Source organism: Cervus elaphus, chromosome 19 (assembly GCF_910594005.1).
Source record: "Cervus elaphus chromosome 19, mCerEla1.1, whole genome shotgun sequence".
NCBI lineage: Eukaryota > Metazoa > Chordata > Mammalia > Artiodactyla > Cervidae > Cervus > Cervus elaphus.
The window spans coordinates 23,992,622-24,014,930 of record NC_057833.1 but is presented as its reverse complement, the minus strand read 5'-3'; the positions used below and the strand labels follow the sequence as shown (position 1 = coordinate 24,014,930).

Genomic DNA, 22,309 nt, shown 5'->3' with positions numbered 1-22,309 from the left:
AGCCTGGTAGGCTACAGTCCATGGGGTCGCAAAGAGTCGGACACGACTGAGCGACTTCACTTCCAGTGCATGCGTACTCAGTCGTGTGTGACTCTTTGTGACTCCACAGACTGTAGCCTGCCAGGCTCCTATGTCCAGGGAATTTTCCAGGCAAGAATATTGGAATGGATTGCCGTTTCCTACTCCAGGGGCTCTCCCTGAACTAGGGATCAAACCGGCATCTCTGGCATCTCCTGCATTGGCAGGCAGGTTCTTTACCACTGAGTCACCTGGCAAGCCTTAGTTACTGAGGTTGGGTATAAACTTCATTCTGTACTGGTGTCCAGGAACCAGAGCTTTTAAATGCCACACGTATCCCCACCTACCACCCTGACTTAAGGGACAACGAAGGCTGTCATGGTGAATGGGGAGCAGTAGAATATTGGTGAGGTTGCACGTAGACGTTCTATCCCCTGCCTTTGATCCTTCACGTCTCGGGGGCTTAGTCCTCCCAGAAATTAATGTACAGGAGCCACAAATGACTGTGGTAATTCTGTGGCATAAATCAGATGAGAGCCGGTAAGATCTTCTGTTGTGTGCTCATTTGAGGGGTTGAGCGAGGAGGTTGTTGGGCAGTGGAGGTTGTTGGCTTAAGGCCATGGCCAAGAGACTGGTTCTGCTCCTTTTTTGAGCTCGCATCACCCCACAGCCTGTCTGCTCCTCGCTGCTATCCCTTCAGCTGTGCACGCCTTTCCTGGGTACAGGCATCAGGCTTCCTGCCATGGAGTCTGCATATATTAACTATTGTCTGCTAAAAATCGTAGCTATTTGGTTTTTTTTTTTTCTTTAATCATCCATTTTGATTTTTATAAACTAAGCCAAACTGGCAGCCAGGAAGACAGGAATGCTAGTTTCTAAAAAGAAAAATGAGACACGGGCTTTTCTTCCCTGCCCTGTGTCTGTGAGCAAGCCTCAATTCTCAGTTGGCCCAGCCCTGAACAGTCTTGAAAACAATCCATTTTCTGCTTCTTGGAGGTGCCAAGCAAAGGAATTCACAGTGAGCGGTGCTGAGATAGAGAACTGTTGCTTGGGAACTGTCCTGTATCGCTACCTTGCTTCATCTTTGCCACAGTCTGGGAGCAACGAGGGCTCTGCTCATGTGGTCAGGAGGAATTTTTAAGTCTCAGATGAATGGCATGTGCAGGCCAAGGATAAATAGAGGCCCCAGTAACCTGGGGAAACGGTAGGAGCAGACACCATGCCAAGCATATTCTGTGAACATTCTTGTTCCTTGATCATAAGGATTTACAAAGTCTTTTCATAAACTTGTCTTATCTACCTTTTTGCCTCAAGACATATATCAAAGAAGGGTTGCATTCCTGAAGATGTTCAGATAGGTATCTTAACTATGCTTTAATCTTAATCGTGAGTAGAAAATCGGTGTTCAACTTCACTCTCAGAAGGAAAGCTAAAACCAATTTCTGGTTTCTCTGTGATCTCTGTAGAGGGGAAGTAAATTGGCCTCTCTATAAGAGTTTAAAGGAACTTCATCCACTAAAATCATCTAATTTATTTATGGGTGAAATGGTTGTAATTCCTGCTCACAACCCTGCCTCATCTGCTCCTATACACTTTGTGACTGGATAAAAAAGTGTGTGTGTGTTGACATAGGGCTCAGGAGTGGGGAATGGAAGAAACTGATATGGTCATATGGTCGGTATTGCCCAGGAACCTGAATATAACCCTCAGATGTCACTACTTCATTCAGTCTGTTATTCGCAAATGTTTACTGAATCCCTGCTGTGTCAAACACTCTGGAAAACATGGGGGTGAATATATATCCCATCTGTTCTCAAATCTTGTTGACTTGACCTCCTGAATATCTCTGGACTCTCTCTCTATCTCTCATCTTCTCCATTACTTCCATCCTAGTCCAAGTTGCCATTATCTTGCAAATGAATTGCTAAGCAATACTGTGTTACTGTTCCAACATCTTTTCCAGTTTCCCCTGTTCCCTGCCCTGTCTTCAGAGAAGTTTTTTTCAAAAGGCAAACCTGATGACCCTACAACCTTGCTTCAAATCCTAAAGTGACTGCCCATCAGTCTTAGGATGAAGGTAGAACTTCTTGAAATGGCCGGTGAGACCCTGTATGTACTCATTAGACATATACTGTCTTCTCCAGTCATACCGGCCTGCCATCAGTTACTCGAATGCTCAAATCGCTACACCACAGGACCTTTGAACATGCTGTTCTTGTTATCTGGACTATAACTCCCAATGCTTGAATAAAGTCCCTGGTTTATTCTATTCACTGTTTAGGTCAGAGTTTTTCTAAAATCTCTCACCCCAGATTGAGTAAAAATTATTATGTTACATTAATATTGAGAATACAGATAGGTAAGTTAGTAGGTAGGTAGATAGATAGATAGATACTTTGGTTGAGTTCCCTAGGAAACAAATTCTGAGGATAGATATTTGCTTGTAGGAAGTGTTTTGGGAGGTGCTGTCAGGATCAACACCTCTAAGAGTGAAGACAGATTTGGGCAGAGGAAGGAATTGCTGGCCATGTCATAGCCTCAGGCAATCACCATAAAAGGAGCTCTGGAGCTGAGATGGCCCTTCAGAGATTTCCACTTTGACGTAAATGATGTAGGTTTTTGTATTCCTTCATCAGCTAATCACTGAATGGTTTTTTCCTCCAGATAAGGGGCATGACCTTGGGTCCAAATGCCCTCTTTAATTACGGGCAATTCCTGGAGGACACAGAGTGCACCAGTCCTGAAAAAGGAGTCTGGGTTGTAGCCCACAGTATCCACTACAGTCAATTACTTATGATGCTTACATCAACCTGCTTTGTATAATAAGTTCCGGAAACAGCTCCACTAGACTTCTGGCTGGTCTCTTTTCCTAAGCCAAGTTGTAAGAAGAAGCCCCCACTATTACATATTGTCTAACAGCTGCACCTGATGCTCACATATCCCTCGTCTACGACCCATTCTTTTTTTTTTTAATTTTTAAAAAATTATTTATTTTATTTTATTTTTTTTATACCACCAATTCTTGAGAGGTCCAAGTTCCTGCTCACCATGCCTTTCTCAAGCTTGACTGCTGCTATTGTCCATTTATCCCCCTCTCCCAAAATGGGTAGACTATAAAAAGATTCTTATCTTTTGCAGCCTGAGCATAGAAAAAGCTGAGGACCAGATTTCAGGAATTATTATTAGCAAAAGTTGAATCGTTAGTTCAAGCCTAAGAAGAAATGAGCTTTGAAACTTGGAATAGAGACATTCAAGTTGATGCACTTGGATGCTTGAAACCCTTCATCCCTGGAGCCCTCTGCATCTTCAGAAGAGATGGTCCCATCTTGATTAAAGATATTGCACAGACCTTGGAATTTAATCTGACCTCCCTTATGATTTTCATATGTTACCTTTAGTTGATGATCAATCACCTCTGGTTTTCACTGTCTTCACTGTCTTTCTCTAGTACATCAGTGATTCTCTGCAAAAGCCATCTGATTCTACTTTTTTAAACTACTGTTTCCTAAGGACATCTCAGAAGTCTGAAATATTGGGCTCACTGGTGTGTTCCCTGGCACCTGTAACCTACTCCAGTTCCCCACTAGTGAATGCGTTCACAGCGACGCTGCTGCAATGTGCCAGGGACTATCACTGAGCCACCTGCCACCAGTGATGGGAGTCTTATTGACAGCTACTCTGAGAGCTTGTCTCCTCAGGCCCTTCCTGGTACCAATTGTCTTAGATAGAGTTTCCCAGGGAACAGATCCTGAGATGGAGATATATGTATGTAGGTATTACACTAGAGAGTGTTCTTAGGATCTACACCTGTAGGGGGAAAAAAAAACTGGCATTGTGCAGAATGTTAAAAGACTCTACCTGCAATGCTGGAGACTTAGGAGACACAGTTTTGATTCCTGAATCGGAAAGATCCCTTGAAGGAAGAAATGGCAACCCACTCCGGTATTCTTGCTGGGAAAATCCCATGGACAGAGGAGCCTGGAAGGCTATAGTCCATGGAGTCACAAAGAGTTGGACCCTGAGTGACTGAATGACTCAATCACTTGACTGAGTGACCAAGCAGCACGCACAGTTTTGTGCAGAGGAAGTTTAACTGCAATGCAGTCTCATGCCCTGGAGGAGGGAATGGCAACCCACTCCAGGATTCTTGCCTGGAGAATCCCATGGACAGAGGAGCCTGGCAGGCTAAGGTTCATAAGGTCACAAAGAGTTGGACATGACTGAAGTGACCTAGCATGCGTGCACGTCTCAAGACAGACCTCAGCCATCTCAAGGAGAGGTCAGGGGCTGAGCAGGCTCTTCAGAATTGCCCAACTTTAAAACTAAAGGCCTGAGCCTTTATACTTCTGCATCAGCCAGCCACTGGAGTTGGCTGTCTCCAGGAGGGAGCATGACCTTGGGCTTCTGGCAGATCCAAGAGGGCCTTGGCTGAGAGCTGTCAGCTACTTCAGTCTTAAAAGGAGAATCTGGGTTGCGTTTTACAGTATCATTGATAGGCAGGTGATCAGTGTAACCGTAACATTTAATCTGTGAAACAACAGCTGCCGTTACTACATGCTCTACACTGCATTTTGCTTTGTTTTGTTTTTTTCTATTTCATTTATTTTCATGGTTCTTATGGTGCACATTTTGAAAATTACAGTGTTGGATTACAATTGGTAGGTTAGTGTAGAATGCTATGAAAACACAAAGGTAAGGGCACTTGCTTGAAATTAGGAAATTGAAGAAGTCTTCCTCAATAAAGGCAAGATCAAATCTAAGCTAAGCACAAAGAACTAAAAGCACTCTACCTGCGTGAGTCCTTGGACAAGGAGGAACGGAGATGGTGGGCAGAATTTCTGCATTTTCCTCAGCCTTGGTTTTCTCCTGTGCTGTGTTAGAAACAAATGTGTTTCAGTGACCTAGAAATGAAAGGACTCTCTTTCAGGCTTGCCTCGAGCCAGCAGTTTTAAGCCATCTTACTGTTCCTTAGAAAATAACAGCAATAGAAGAGATCAGGCTTGCATGGCTATTTTGGACACAACCATTGTTTTTCTCTTGTATTTATTTTAGGGAGTAGGTAAAGGGGCAACGTAGTCCCTCCGTATCTATGGTGGGATGGGGATTGGGCTATGTATGGATTCCAGGATCCTGCTTGGGTCCAACCATCTGTGGATGCTCAAGTCCTTTACATAAGATAGCACAGTATTTGCATATTATTTATGTGCATTCTCCAGTATAGTATAGATAATCTCTAAATTACTTACAATGCCTAATACAATGTGAATGCTATGTAAATAGTGATAAATACCATGTAAATAGTAGCTGGCATGCAGATAAACTCAAGTTTTTCTTCTGGGAACGTCCCAGAATTTTTTTCCCCAAGTATTTTCTGTTTGACTTGAGTTGAATGTATATGTGAATGTGGAACCTGTGGATCTAGAGAGCTGAAGGTACTATAGTCCTTGAAGGTACTGTACTCCTCAAGTGTGAGGTAGAAGGATAAAAAGAAGGGGAAGCAGAATGGGTTTGTAAGTCTGTCTAAACACCTGCATGGGGTGCTCCCACCTATTGTGCAATCCAAGTTCATGTGCCTGAGGCACAGTGAGGCCAAACAAGCCTAAATGCCGAGAGTCTGGAGCAGATTTCTCTCCAAAGAAATTTTATTTCTTTCAGGGACCAAGCAAGTAGAATGGGTGGTTCATGCTCAAAAACCCCAAACTCCATAATGGCATTCAAGCAAGGGTTCTTAAAGACAGTATTAGGGGAGAAGGTCATAAGGATCCTTGATCAGCTCATGGACCTTCTGATGGGTTTATGGTGAGGTAACAGGGTCCCTTGGACTGCAAGGAGATCCAACCAGTCCATCCTAAAGGAGATCAGTCCTGGGTGTTCATTGGAAGGATGGATGCTGAAGCTGAAACTCCAGTACTTTGGCCACATCATTCGAAGAGTTGACTCATTTGAAAAGACTCTGATGCTGGGATGAATTGGGGGCAGGAGGAGAAGGGGATGACAGAGGATGAGATGGTTGGATGGCATCACCGACTCGATGGACGTGGGTTTGAGTAGACTCCAGGAGTTGGTGATGGACAGGGATGCCTGGCGTGCTGCAATTCATGGGGTCACAAAGAGTCGGACACGACTGAGTGACTGAACTGAACTGAACAGGGTGGTGTTTCTGGAACTCAACCTTCTGGTTCCTCCCAGTCGGGGGTCTGCATGCTTGTGGTCAGCATGTAGTCACGATCCTCTACCTGGGTGGGTATCTTAGTTTCTGCAGAATAATTCAAAGATACACATCCGATTGTTATCTGTACCCCTTTGGGAGGGAACTGGGTGCCAAGTGACTCTTGTCTGAATCATTAACTTCTTGACTCTGCTCTTTGAAACTCAGGGAAGACCTAAGGAGACTAAAGTTTTTTCCACAAACCAGATAAGGGAGACACCAAGGGGCTTTGTACCCAGGAGGGCCCCACAGGGTCCTGCTCAGTTCCAGTCCCCTCTTTGCTATGATACTTGTCAATTTCAAGGGGAACAGATGTGGAACTAGAAAGGAAATAAAGTTTTGGATAGAGAGGTTAATCATAAACTCGACAGAGAAACTGTTCTGGGGGGACTCAGATTCATGCCAGCTGAGTGACCCCATGGCCTCTGCTCTCTCTGACTTGATTTGATGTTTTTTTTCCCTCCTATCTTTCAAAGGGCTTTTTATGTTTCAGGACATGATTAAGGCTTTGGGTCCTAGTGGAATACCAATTTTGTTTTTCCAGATTGAGTCTGTTGTTTTTGTTATTGTTGGTTATGTCAGTAGAAAAAAAAAAAAACTCTTACTTCATCTTTCATTAAGAAATGACTCAGCAATCACAATTTAATGGGGTATTTCCCCCCAATTTTCATGGATAAAAAATTTTAATTCTTTGTCTCCTTTAAAGTTTCTTTTCCCCCAGAGTTTAATTTTTACTCCTTGGCTGAATATATACTTTAGATCCAAATTAAATAGAGTCTATATTTTTAATTTCTCTTGTAATTGGGAATAAGTTAAAATTAGTAGTATTGAATTTTCACTTCACACATTTTTTTAATAATAACATCCTCCCTGTTTCCCTGCTCTCAAAAAAAAAAAAAAAATGAATCCTACATGAAACAGGGACAAATGGTTCATGTTTAATTCAAATTAAATAAAATATGAAAAGGTTGGTTTAAAAAATTATGTTTAAATTTTAGTGATAAAATTTCACATTCAGGAACTGGAAAGCAGAAGTGGAACAGATGAAAAAGCATCCTGGGTTTAGGTCTTCATCAGTTGTGAGATTTTGGCCTGATCTCTAAAAGAAGGATTAAGTTAGGCCCCTCGAGGGCTTTCCCTATTCAATTTATTTGTAACTTTATGAAGTCGCCTCTTTGAACGCTGTCTTAACGCTGATGTGCCTCAGGTGTCTAGTGATCTTATAGGTCAGCTGATTCCTAGCCGTCCCATCAAAGCCTGCCTTCATCTGGATCCTAATTTAGTTTGGCATTCCCCAGTGATGTAAAAGGCAACTCGTGCTGGGCAGCCTTCTTGGTGGCCCCTCATCGACAGCTCAGCCGCCTTCCTGTTCCAGAGCATGGACCCTTGCTGGCACTGAACTGAGACTGCTAATTGTTCCACCTCTAGGATCTCATTTAAACCCAAACTGCCATCCCCAAGGTGTATTATTTGGTTGTCTGTCAGACTTGTTGAGAACAGTTATTTCAACTTGGAAGGGAGATTTTAAATGGAGGAGAAGTAAGTTTTCTTTTCTAGTGTTAGTTTATCAGTCAATCAGTTCAGTCGCTCAGTCGTGTCTTTGCGACCCCGTGGACTGCAGCACGCCAGGCTTCCCTGTCCATCACCAACTCCTGGAGCCTACTCAAACTCATGTCCATTGTGTCAGTGATACCATCCAACCATCTCATCCTCTGTTGTCCCCTTCTCCTCCCACCGTCAATCTTTCCCAGCATCAGGGTCTTTTCAAATGAGTAGGTTCTTGGCATCAGGTGGCCAAAGTATTTGAGCTTCAGCTTCAGCATCAGTCCTTCCAATGAATATTCAGGACTGATTTCCTTTAGGATGGACTGGTTGGATCTCCCTGCAGTCCAAGGGACTCTGAAGGGTCTTCTCCAACACCACAGTTCAAAAGCATCAATTCTTTAGTGCTCAGCTTTTTTTATAGTCCAACTCTCACGTCTATACATGACTACTGGAAAAACCGTAACTTTCACTAGACAGACCTTTGTTGGTAAAGTAATATCTCTGCTTTTTAATATGCTGTCTAGGTTGGTCATAGCTTTTCTTCCAATGAGCAAGCGTCCTTTAATTTCATGGCTGCAATCACCATCTGCAGTGATTTTGGAGCCCCCCCCAAAATAAAGTCTCTCACTGTTTCCACTGTTTTCCCATCTATTTGCCATAAAGTGATGGGACCAGATGCCATGATCTTAGTTTTCTGAATGTTGAGCTTTAAGCCAACTTTTTCACTCTCCTCTTTCACTTTCATCAAGGGACTCTTTAGTTTTTCTTCGCTTTCTGCCATAAGGGTGGTGTCATCTGCATATCTGAGGTTATTGATATTTCTCCCAGCTATCATGATTCCAACATGAGCTTCATCCAGCCCAGCATTTCTCATAATGTACTCTGCATATAAGTGAAATAAACAAGGTGACAATATACAGCCTTGAAATACTCCTTTCCCTATTTGGAACCAGTCTGTTGTTCCATGTCCAGTTCTAACTGTTGCTTCCTGACCTGCATACAGGTTTCTCAAGAGGCAGGTCAGGTGGTCTGGTATTCCCATCTCTTTCAGAATTTTCCACAGTTTCTTGTGATCCACACAGTCTTTGGCATAGTCAGTAAATCAGAAGTAGATGTTTTTCTGGAACTCTCTTGCTTTTTCGATGATCCAGTGGATGTTGGCAATTTGATCTCTGGTTCCTCTGCCTTTTCTAAATCCAGCTTGAACATCTGGAAGTCCACGGTTCATGTACTTTTGAAACCTGGCTTGGAGAATTTTGAGCATTACTTTGCTAGCGCGTGAGATGAGTGCAATTGTGCGGTAGTTTGAACTTTCTTTGGCATTGCCTTTCTTTGGGATTGAAATGAAAACTGACCTTTTCCAGTCCTGTGGCCACTGCTGCGAGTTTTTTGTTAAGGACCACAAAGTAAGAGCAGGTGGGAGCCCGCCAGTGGCGAGCCAGGCAGGGGTCACTTCTTAGAGGTCCCCAGAAGACATACCCAAACATTCCTGTTCCCTGGCTGCATGGCACCATTATAAGAATTTCAGGGTGAAATTTCAGCTGTGTTATCAGCCAGACCCTCTGTCTGCAGTGATCCTACCCTTCTTTAGTGCTATATTAGAGAAATAGTCATTGTTTAATGACCCTTACTTTAAAGACTTTCTATTCCCAAAGAGAAGCAGCTGATTTCTTTGTTAAGGTCACCATTACAGCATCACAGACTTACTGGGACCAGGACAACCCTGGAGGTCATACAGTGTTTATCAACAGAGGGCGCTGTTGCTACTTCTCCTTTGGATGAGATTGCCCTCCTCCTCTGCACGAAGTCAGCATTGCTGGCCCTGGGCTCTGAATAGCACAGTACTATTCTCCTCCACTTAGTCACTGTGAAAGCTAAATTTCCAACTAATTTTCCTAAATTTCCTTGGGGTGTTAAGAATGATACCCTCCCCCCCCACCCCCCCATCTCCGACCACAGAGTGCAGTTTGCAGATGGATGATTAGAACTTGCTTCTGATGAACCAGCTGGTCATGGGCAGAACCAGGCCTCTGGAATTCTGATCCAGGACTCTTAGTGTGGTAACCCTTCCACCCCCTCCCTCAGTTTATTGAAAATTGACGTACGTCTGTGACCATATTGGATTACTGATTTAAAGTCTTCTTATTTGTGCTTTTTCCGGAATGAGGAGGAAAGACAGGAAACAGAATGGGGGTTGAAAGGTGAAGGAACCACTGTTAGAATCAGGCAGATGCATACACAGAGCTGGGACGGATGAGAAGAAAAGTGACAGGCAGCACCAAATCTGTCTCCTCCACCTCCAGGTGGATATGCCCTCACTAACTGCTGCTGTTCATCCAGAAACATGCCACCCCGTCTACGGGCTGGGCACCCACTACTCCGGGCGCTAGGACCACAATGATGAGGCACGCACTTGCCTTCGTGAAACGCATAACCTCAAAGGGAAGACAGCACTCAAAAGGAATCCCAAGACAGGGCCATAAACAGCTACAGCCAGCGTCTTCTCACAGCTATTCTGTGCCAGGCCCTGCCAAGCACTTTACAATTACTGTCTCATTTAATCCTCCTTCACTGTTGTGAGTTAGGTACTGTCATTATTTCCATTTTTCAGATGAGGAAACTGAGACCTAGAAAGTGAAAGGGATTTGCCTCAGGTGAAAGGGATTTGTCTTGGAAGATATATTATACTGCCTGATAACAGTGGCAAGTACAATGTATTTTATTTTATTTTATTTTATTTTATTTTGACTTGATTACTTTTTTATTTTTTTTATTTATTTTTTTTTAATTTTTTTTTTTATTAGTTGGAGGCTAATTACTTCACAACATTTCAGTGGGTTTTGTCATAGGTACAATGTATTTTAAAAGCCACGTAAAGAATGTATTTAGAAATAATGACACTGACCACCTTTACCCCTGTCTGAGAGTCAGTTATAGAGTTTATGTTTCTCATGCAGGTAAAGCTTCACTTTGAGGATATCCTCCTCTCCACACCCTTTTCTCTTCCCATTTCAAGTGCTTGATGCTTCCTGTAGTTAAAAAGGCCAGAGATACCCACTCTGGGGAAGCAGTTCCTTGGGCTCAATAGTGTCTCTTTGATCACAAATTCAGATTGATTGCTCTCTATTTTGCTTTAGGTCTCCTTTTAAGATGAAGATGAATTAGCAGTCTCAAGTGAACTCCAGCAGAGTCATATCCATTTGAGACTGTCACAATACAAGAGATTTTAATAATCAAGGAAACTACCATTTCTTCACATACCAAGGGCTTGCTGATAGAGGAGATGCTTGCGTCTGCTCCACCCAGATATTCCATGTACACCCCTCCTCCAACTCCAGCCCCTGCCTAACACCTTGGAGAGGAGGTAGAACCTCATTATTTGACATTGTCTCTTTTATTAAACTTGACAAAAGCTGCTAAAACAAACTCAAAAGACAAAGTGATGGACATGTGTTACAAAATAAACATTAAATATAGGTTGATTTACAAAGCATTTAAGATTTCTCTGTATGTCTGTCTATCTGTCTGTCTTCCCCATGGGCGCTCTGTAACATTGATCCACATAATTGTTTGTTACAGTTGAAGCCTAATGCTAATATTGCTTATCAGAACTGAATTGTTTAAATTTATTTTTACAGGGTCGTCATGTCAAAACGGGCCAGCTGGCAGCCATCAAGGTTATGGATGTCACAGGGGTAATGTATCTTTATCTTGCTATCTCAAAGTTGTTTTATATATTTGTCTTAAGAAGTTAGTGATGGAGAAAAATCACTTTTTGGAAATAGAATCTTTTTTAGACATCTAAGACCTTTCCCACTTTTGCTTAACATTAAGAGTATTCAGCAACTGACTGAGATGACCATGGGTAAATCATTCTAATTAGCTACGTACACACTGCCTTATCTAAGGCAGAGTGAAAAACAATGTGTGCCAATAATTTACATAAACACAACCGAGGACATTTGCATATGAAGACAAAACAAGGATTTGAAGGTATTAAGAGAATAATACTGAAATTACACTGAAGAGGTGGGTCTTAACGGTTTTCCCCAAAGTCCACCTAACACTGGAATAGGCAAGAGTTTGGATGGCTCTAAAATCCTAGTAGGATGTATAACATGAATATTTTCTTCCCCAAAATATTATGGACCAAATATTCACCATATGCACAAATACTTATTATTATTGGGCAACACTGAAATAAAATTTCTGCCTGGATAATCAAAAGCCATCTAAGAAATAGACTTTATTTTAAATACAATCTTATGCTTTCAATCCCTTTTGCTAGGCCTATTTAAAATATTTTAATACCTTTTCTAGAGTACAGAGCAAAGATCAGACTTGAAAGTCTCCCTGGACATCAAAAGCATGTCAATAATTTTCTATTGTCTTGGGAATTTTTCTAAAGATGTCTGTCAGCTATACATAAAAGCTAAAAGACCACAGTCTTCCTTTTGTCCCAGAAGTGGATTACTTAGTGTAAAGAGATGTAGAGTGAATAGGTCACACAAAGATATTAAGAACCAGTATACAAATAAGAAATACACACAGTTTGTCCATAAGTCAGACTTCAAGCCATGTCTTCTTTGGTCCTGTTTGTCACCTTTGATAAGTATACATTATATGCTATGCTATTAACCATGATACTAATTTTAGTACTTTTCATTTATACTATACATTTATGACTTCCTTTCCTTAGTCATTTTTTAATCTGAATTCCTCTTTATGTTATATGTAGTTTTAAAATTATATGCATTTTAACAGGTGAAAAATTTTGTTCCCATGTGTTTAGAACCACTTAAAGTACTCCTTCCTTTTATTTGTCTTATATGCATTATTCAAATTTTAGAGCTTGCAAACCATCTCAAATAGTTCATCCCAATTAGTTTTTTAATTCACCTGGCCTTTACTGAATAAGAAAAATGCATATAGATTATATTAATAAGGTTTAGTTTCTGCCACTTGTAAAAGAAAATTAAAATTAACAGAGACTTAAGCATGATGAAAGTGTTATACCGTCACATGTTAAATGAGTTTAAAGTCGACAGCCCAGAAATGTGTAGCAGCCATGTGACAGAGTAGGAGGGTGTTTTTATCTTTCTGTTCCACCATTCTGACACATAGCTTCCACACTTAAGGTCAGTTCCATGACACAAGGTGGTTGTTGGATTTCCATTGATCACATTCTTTGGCAGGCAAAAAAAAAGGTGGGTAGGATGGGGAGAGAGTTGGTGGGAGAAGAGGATACAGAATATAGCCCCTTCAGTGAAATTCTTTCTACTTACATACAACATTTTTATTTACTTCTGCTTTCTTTGGCTACCTCGCTGCAGGGGAAGCTGGGAAATGTAGTCTTTCATCCTACCAAAGTGCCCAGTTCATCTGGGTTCTTTTATTAGTCAGGAGTGAAGGGAGAATGTATTTTTCATTAGCTGGGTCTGACAAAAAAATCAAGAGAAGATACTATCAGTCTCTACACAGAAACCCATTAGAAATGTGTAAATCTTTCACAAGCTCCCTGCAAAAAACAAGTAAGAATTTATTTTGCAATTCTGCTGAAGTTGTACTACTGTATTTTCCTTGGATTGAACAGGATCGCCACATAATGCAGCACACTTGGCAGTTGAACAACTAATGGATGTGGATGGAGTCCAAGACATTCATGCCGTAAAGTTCTGTTGTGTGGGTCTGCAGAACTGCAGTTGAGTTCCACTGATATCATTAATCTCGGTGCACAGTTGTGCACAGAGCTGTATGTTAATGCACAAAGTATGACTTGAGAGCTCTGAATATCACTTTTCTGGTTCTATTTGTGAGATTTTAAGTTGCTCAGAGAATTATTTACTATTGCTAGACCACCTTGCTTGGAAGAAAAAAAGGTACACAGCAGTTTATCCCAGAGTATGTATTTTCATAGCTACGCTATGTTAGTTAGCCTCTCTAAACTGGGTTTCACAAGGCAACTGAACCCTACCGAAGATGATTTAGAGACAATTTCCTCAATTCTCCCCAGGATGGTGAAGAGCTGGCACCATTTCAATGCACAGTCAATCCATTGCATATAATGGATGCTTTATAGTATGTGGGCTTGATTCTCTTGGGAAACTTCTGTTGAAAGGTCTGGGTAGTTCCCTGTTTTAGGCACATCATTGACCATGACCATTATGTAACCACTGACCCTTAACAAAGGCAAACATGGATATACATCGGGAAATGGTTTTCTTATTTCCCATGGTGTATGATCTAGCAGCAAATGACTGTTGTATCACTCCTGTACACATCGTAGTCAACATAAGATTTCCTTTGTGAAATTCATGTGGTGTCCTCAGAAAACAATCAATTTCATTTTGCCATGTTGTCTTTTGTGTATTATGGAATGTTGTAAAAGCTTCTTACCAATTATTATAATTGTGCTCATTATAGCTGCCCCGAGATGAATTCTCAAAGGTTGCCTTTGTTAATTGTTTGCAAAGATCTACTAGAAAGTTACTATAGATTATTGTAATGAAACTGATAAAACTATCACCTTGAAATCAATTTTTAAATTATTTTTATTCTATACCATGTCCTTTTTTAAAGAAGAAAATAATATAGAAAAAACTGAGTATAATATTTATGTTCTTTAGTTTTAAAGCTGAGACACTTCCAAATTTGCCCATATTTGCTTCAGAATTAGGGCTTAAACTCAGTCTTTGAAGTTCTTTCAGTTTCTGAAATAATTATGAGAATTTTTGCATTTCAGTGTTTTCTGGGGATTCGTTCCCAGCTGGATTTGTGTACTTTAATTATCTAAACAAAACTGTATCCTCTAGGGCAGTGTTCCTCATAGTGGACGGCTAATATCTATGAACTTTCAGCACACTTGGGGTGCTCATCAGAAATGCAGAAATACTGGGCTTGCTGCAGAATTTCTAGGTGGAGCTTCAGAACTTGCCTTTTTTTTTTTCTTTTGAAAAGCAAGTAATTTTTTTATTTATTGCTTTTTTTTCTTCTAAGTTTGTTGAGATATAATTGACATACAGTAGGTGTACAGCATAATGATTAGGCTTACAAATATCAAGAAAAGATTATACAATAAGTTTAATAAACATTCGTCATCTCATATAGATACAAACTTAGAGAAATAGAAAAAAGATTTTTTTCTTGTGATAAGAACTCCGTTTCATCCATCTCATTAGAACTGATTCAAATGAATTCATGTGGGAGAAGGCGAGGGTGGGATGTTTTGAGAGAACATCATCGAAACATGTATTTTATCTAGGGTGAAACAGATCACCAGCCCAGGCTGGATGCATGAGACAAGTGCTCGGCCTGGTGCACTGGGAAGACCCAGAGGAATCGGGTGGAGAGCGAGGTGGGAGGGGGGATCGGGATGGGGAATACATGTAAATCCATGGCTGATTCATGTCAATGTATGGCAAAAACCACTACAATATTGTAAAGTAATTAGCCTCCAACTAATAAAAATAAATGGAAAAAAAAAAAGAAAAAAAGAAACCTGAAAAAAAAAACAAAACTCTGGATTTACTCTACAACACTCGTATATAGTAGACAGCAGTGTTAATTATATTTATCATGTTGGATGTTACATTCCTGAGAAGCACAGAATTAGTTCAGTCTGGGTAGATGATTCTGTTTTAGTCAATTCACAAATTTAGTTTGTGTAAATTTCCTTTGTCGTATAACCTCTGTAATTTCAGTGGATAAACCACTCTTCATTACTTGTGCAAACCTAACTAAAATAATCAGATGACATCTTTGATGTACATTAATTATTATTGAGGTTCCTTTACTTCTGTGTTTAGCAATATTAGGCCAAACAAGGAACCGCTTATAGAACAGCACATTTCCCATAAAATTCTGGATGTTATCTAAAAAGTTCATCTTTTACAATTCATGACTAAACTGGTAAAATCAGAGAATTCCCTGTCAGACAGAAATGTCCAATAATCAGAGGATTAAGTAAAGAAGGTAAGCGTTACAATTTTTCCGTATGTCTACTGATCCCTGATGGTCTGGAGTGTGGCGGATTCTGCCTTTTCTACAAGCTTTTCTACAAGCACACCAACCGGAACAGCACTTTTCTAGGCCAAGTATGAAGAGACTATGGTCCTTTGATCACCCTGCAAATAATCTCCATCTTCATTTGGATCAAAATTTCTGGTGTAAACTAGTCCCTTTACAATGATACCTTGAAGTCCATGTAGGACTTGATAACATAATAACTTGGTATTGTAGGCTTTCATCTTAACAATGACTGGTTATGATCATTACTCAGGACATGCTGGGTTTTAGTACCAAAGCCCCACTCAGAATGGATGAAGCTGAAAACAGAATTTATTGTTTTGTGTATATTTAAAAAAAAAAAGCTCAGCAGGGTCTAGGAAGTAACATGATTAGTTGGAAATTGTGTATCTCTCCATCTCTGGACTTTGCTTTCTTTCCACCAGCAGCTGCAGGCTCATGTTCTAATTACTTTATTGCCCTTAGTCTCAGCAAGAGTGCAAGTCTCAATATCAGAAGCCCAGCTTGGGTCACCTCACCATCCCAGTGCCAATTCTGTTTCTCTTGAGCCACATCTGGTCCCTGTGGCTCTGATGGTAAAAAAATGTGCCTGCAGTGCTGGAGACCCAGGTTTCATCTCTGGGTCAAAAAGATCCCTTGGAGAAGGAAATGGCAACCCACTCCAGTATTCTTGCCTGGAGAATTCCATGGACAGTGGAGCCTGGCGGGCTATAGTCCATGGAGTCTCAGAGTTGGACATGACTGAGCAACTAACAGTGGAAAGGAGGCATCCTTAAAGAAAATCGTGATAACTGTTAAGATCAAAGGGCAGAGAGGGTGTTGAGCAGGGAAAAACAAGATAATTAGATTATTATGAGATTATATCATTATAGTCAATGTTATTTTAAACTGATTTAGTCCTTAAATAAGGTGCCTCTCAGTTACAATTTTTTATATTTCAGCCTGAAATAATAAAAATGGTAGCTAACATTGATGGAGTCATTATTATGAGTCAGAACTCTTTAAAATATTTTCTGTATATTGATTTCACTGAATGCTGTCAATAACCACCAGACTCCATTATTAGTTTCATTATAAAGATGAGAAAACTAGGCATATTAAGTATCTCGTTTAATGTAACATGTAAATGATGGAGTGAGTATTTCAACTTGAGTATTTTAACTCTTTTAAGTCCACCCTGCCTATCACATTGCCTTAGGTCTTCAGTTAATATAGAAGGCTGTTTAATATTTCATCTAGTGTGATTTTTAAAATTAATTTATTTGATAAACATTTACTAAACACCTATTTTATGACAGACACTAGAAATTCAAAGTTGAAAAAGTGATTCTTTGCCTGAAGGGAGCTTACAGTAATACAACATTGCCCTAAATATTTGTAAGTAAAGCTAATCCATTTTATAATAAAGTCATAAAATTATACAGTTATGTATAAAATGTAATGTGACAGTGAGGGGTAATAATTAGGCCCAGGAGGACAATCAGACAAAAATGTTTCTGACCACAAGAAAACAGCCTGTGCCAAGGCATGGAGGCTGAGAAAGTATGCAGCACGTTCTGGAAACTGTTATGTGTGTGTGTGTGTGTGTGTGTGTGTGTGTGTGTGTGTGTGAGAGTCACTCAGTCATGTCCGACTCTGCGATTCCATGGACTATAGCCCACCAGGATCCTCTTTCCATGGGATTCTCCAGGCAAGAATACTAGAGTGGGTTGCCATTTCCTTCTCCAGGGGATCTTCTTAACCCAAGGATGGAACCTGGGTCTCCTGCATTGCAGGTGGATTCTTTACATCTGAACCACCAGGGAAGCATTACATAGGTTAGTTTTAGGATAAAAATAGTTCTGAGGAGAGAGTGATACAAGGTGAATCTGTACAGATGAGGGCCAGGTCAAGAAGGAATTGAGTGCTATGGCAAGGACATTACAAGGTTTTCATTTTTCAATTTTTCCAATAAAACCCTTAGATCAAATAGGCTTAGGCAAAAACCCATTATATTGAAGAGATATAGGGGGGTTGTTTTATACAAGGGGAGGGAGGCTGTCAGTCCTGGCCCCTTCTTCACACCACTGCTAGAGCCAGTGTGTTTAACCAGAAGTTAAATAGCAAAGTAACATGATGGGATTTACCTACTAGAAGGATGCAATATAAGCCCTGCTTGACTGAGTTTCTATTTTTGTCTTACTTACTGAACTCCTATGGGTGAAGCTTTCAGCCAGCCTCCATCTCTCTTTAAAGAGTGAGGAAGTGGTCTTCTCCCGGTAGCTTCTGGTCGAGTTCTTTGCCTATAGTTAATGGACTCATTGAGTGTTTGCTGAAATTGAACCAAGAAAAAATCTTTTCTTCTTAGGTTATTTGGAAGAATTAGAGGACATACTGCTCCAGGCACTTTTGGTTCTTCCCTCCCAAAGTGGGACAATTCAGTGGAGTGATGGGTAGCATAGAACATAATGTTGGTAACAGTAATAACGATAGCAGCCATAGTCAAGAATAAAGATTACTATCATTGATTGCTTATTAGGTGCCAAGCATTGTTCTTAGTACTTAATACAACATATTCTAACTCATTTAGTCCTTGAAACAATTCCCATTAGAGGAGCAAGCTAATCTATCCATTTTACAAATGAGGAATTAATTGAAAGGATAAAAATTATACACAACTTGCCCGAGCTTCACAGACAGTAAATGCCAGAGTTAGAATTCAAATCCAGCCAGTCAGGGTGTACCCACCTTCTCCACAGCCCTGTTACTGGAATGACAGATGGGGATGGGCATTGCAGGAGCATGGCCTTCAGATTCAGATAGAGCTGAGTTCACACCCCCCTCCTCTCCTTACTCCCCTTGAAAAAACTTTTTAACTTTTCTGAATCTCATTTTTTCTTATCTGTTAGATGCAAATACAAACATTGCAAACTTGTTTTGAGATTAAATTTATATACTATCTAGTGCCTGGTACATAACATTTCCTCAATAAATATAGGTCTTGGTAAGAGACAGTGAATGCCTGAGTGGGACATTCAAGAGGAATGAAAAGAGGATGTTATAATGTGCATTGAACTTCTGTACTGGGATGGTAGCCTGTGCTATGAGCCCCATGCCACATGTGGCACAAGTGTGGGTTAGTTCATTGTCAGTATGTGTAAATAGCTTGAATCAGCCCAGTCTTCACCACCTCAGAGTTATTAGTCTTACCCCGAACAATGGGTTACTATAGAGCAGAATCCAAAAGAGAAAGTGAGGCTACATTCCAGAAGCTAAAGACTGAAATCACAATAATTATTCATTCACTAAGAATAAATGAATGTGCTGTCCTTTGGGGTCATGGTAGTGAATAAGACAGACAAGGGTGCTATCTTCTGGAATCATAAATTCCAACATGAGTGAAAGATATTTAACAAACAGTTGAACGGTTATGTAGAGTTCTGATTAACTTTGAGGGAGTATACAGAGAGTATTAAGGGAAAATTTAAGAAGGAAACTCACTTATTTTGGTTGCCAGTGCATTTGTTCCCCAATAAAGTGACTGTTGTTGTTCAGTTGCTAAGTTGTGTCTGACTCTTTGCAACCTCATGGACTGCAGCACCAGGCTTCCCTGTCCTTCACCATCTCCTGGAGTTTGCTCAAACTCATGTCCATTGAGTCAGTGATGCCATACAACCATCTCATCGTCTGTCACCCACTTCTCCTCCTGCCTTCAATCTTTCCCAGCACCAGGGTCTTTTCCAGTGAGTCAGCTTTTCACATCAGGTGGCCAAAGTATTGGAGCTTCAGCTTCAGCATCAGTCCTTCAATGAATATTCAGAGTGATTTCCTTAAGGATTGACTGGTTTGATCTCTTTGCTGTCCAAGGGACTCTCAAGAGTCTTCTCCAGCACCACAGTGTGAAAGCATCAATTCTGAGGTGCTCCAGCCTTCTTTATGGTCCAACTCTCACATCTGTACATGACTACTGGAAAAACCAGAATTTTGACTGTACAGACCTTTGTTGGCAAAATGATGTCTCTGCTTTTTAATATGCTGTCTAGGCTTGTCATAGCTTTATATATATATATATATATATATATATACACACACACACACACACATACACACACACATATATATATATTACATATTCCTTTACATTATGATTTATCACAAAATATTATAGTTCCCTGTGCTATACAGTGGGATCTTGTTGTTTATCCATCCTAAATATAATAGTTTGCCTCTGCTAATCCCAACCTCCCAACCCTCCCCCCCAGATCCTGCCTTGCTTTGGCAACCACAGGTCTGTTCTCTATGTCTGTGGGTCTGTTTCGTAGATAGATTCATTTGTGTCATATTTTGGATTCCACATGTCAGTTGTATCATATGGTATTTGTCTTTCTCTTTCTGACTTACTTCCCTTAGTATGATAATCCCTAGGTTCATCCATGTTGTTGGAAAAGCTGTCTTATTGATGATAGATTTTAGCCCAATAAATGAAATATTCCTAGGGTTAGAACCTATCTTATAAATTTGTAGTTCTCTTGGGAGTCATGTATCAGTGCTGGCATGGGTGTGAGAAGCATGCATGCCACCCTTGTCATATTTGCTTCTCTAGGGGACACCACTTCCTAGTAGAGAGGGAGCAGGTTAGCCTAGGATGTGATGGTTGGATGGCATCACCCACTCAGTGGACATGCGTTTGAGCAAACTGGGTGATAGTGAAGAACAGGGAAGCCTGGAGTGCTGCAGTCCATGAGGTTGCAATGAGTCAGACACAACTTAGCAACTGAACAACAATAGCAAAGAAGGGCAATGCAAACTGTCACCATCTCAGTCTGTCCTAGTTTTGACACTTCCGGGCTCTCTTATCCTGGGCATGTTGCTTACCCTCCATTTATTACACATGTATGTTGTTGTGCTCTGTGTGTGTGTTCAGTCGTATTTGACTCTCTGAGACCCTAAGGACTGGTGCCTACCATACTCCTCTAAAACTCTATGGAATTTTCAGGCAAGAATACTGGAGTGGGTTGCCATTTCCTACTCCAGGGGGCCTTCCCAACCCAGAGATCAAACCCACATCTCTTGGGTCTCCTTTATGGCAGGCGAATTCTTGACCACGGAGCCACCTGGGAAACCCTTTACATGTATAAATATGGATAATATCACTTCTCTCTTAAAGTTAGTGTGAGAAGTAAATGTGGGTATTTATAAAGCATTTGAGCTTAGTACATAGAACACAGGTGTTACTGTCATGGCATCTCTTGCATATATTTTTCATTTTTCTCTCCATAGCACCAATGACTCCTATAGGAAACCACATGCCGTACCCCATCCGGGTAACAGGCCTTGGCAGTCACTGATTCTGCCAGGAGACCAATGCCTCCTCAGTCACATCATACTATATTTGTTCTTTCCCCCTAACTGGGTAGCTCCCACATGGCCTTTAGAATTCAGCTCACACTTGGATTTCTTGGCTGTCTCCCCTGATGCTCCTAATTAGATAAGCTACTCGAACCTCTCATGTTAATAATTTTGCATGTATCTGTATCATTATTTGATATCCATTTTTGTCCCCCACGAGACTATAGTTAAGTTTTATCGTGGAAGAGCTTGAAAGTGTTAGGTCCATTGTTGTATTACAGGCAGCTCTCTGTATTCACGGTGTTAGTTAGATCTGAGGTTGAAACCCACAGATACGGCAGGCTGGTTGCAGGGTGCCACTTTACATAAGAGACGTGGGTTTCGGTATCCATGGGGGTCCTAGAACCAGTTCCTTGAGGATACTGGGGGGAGGGGGTGTGACTGTATTATACAATTATTATTACCGCTAATGTTATTTAGCATTGTGCCTGGGATAGAGCAGACAGAAATAAATATGTGTTGAATGAATTTAGTTTAGGGTTAACGTATACAACAAATCCAATTGCTGCCTGGAGAATGCCATAGCAAGGTCTCAAATTCTAGCAGTGCTGCAATGAAGCGATGTGGGATTAGGTAAGTTATTGAAACACCCTGGGTCTGTTTCCTCAGACCTCAAACCCCACCTTGAGGTAATTCTAGAGGATCCATACATGCTTAAGTCTCAATGTTCAATATACTTTAGTATTAATATTTAATAAACTGATTTTTAAACCCTTCAAACTGTATATTATATACCAACTTTGAACACACTGGAAAATGGCAGCCTCTCGGGGGGCGTGAGGGAAGGACAGATTGGGAGTTTGGGGTTAGCAGATGCAAACCATTATATATAGAATGCATAAACAACAGGGCCGTAGTGTATAGCACAGGGGACTATAACCAATATCCAGTGATAAACCATAATGGAACAGAATATGAAAAAGAATGTGCATAAATGTGTAACTGAATCAGTTTACATCAGAAATTAACACAACCTTGTAAATCAACTATGAAAGTGAAAATGTTAGTTGCTCAGTCATGTCCGACTTTTTGCGACCCCATGGATTGTAACCCACCAGGCTCCTCTGTCCATGGAATTCTCCAGGCAAGAATACTGGAGTGGGTAGCCATTCTCTTTTCCAGAGG

General features: G+C 40.8%; 1 protein-coding gene across 8 annotated transcripts in view; it reads left to right on the top strand.

Moving 5' to 3' along the window:
* TNIK (TRAF2 and NCK interacting kinase) overlaps positions 1-22,309 on the top strand; it is a 393,297-nt gene that overhangs the window by 217,078 nt on the left and 153,910 nt on the right. For all 8 annotated transcript variants that reach the window (XM_043874417.1, XM_043874424.1, XM_043874420.1 and 5 more), the window contains one exon: positions 11,410-11,466. In XM_043874417.1, coding sequence (XP_043730352.1) covers positions 11,410-11,466 — 57 coding nt within the window. The remainder of the gene's footprint in view (positions 1-11,409; positions 11,467-22,309) is intronic.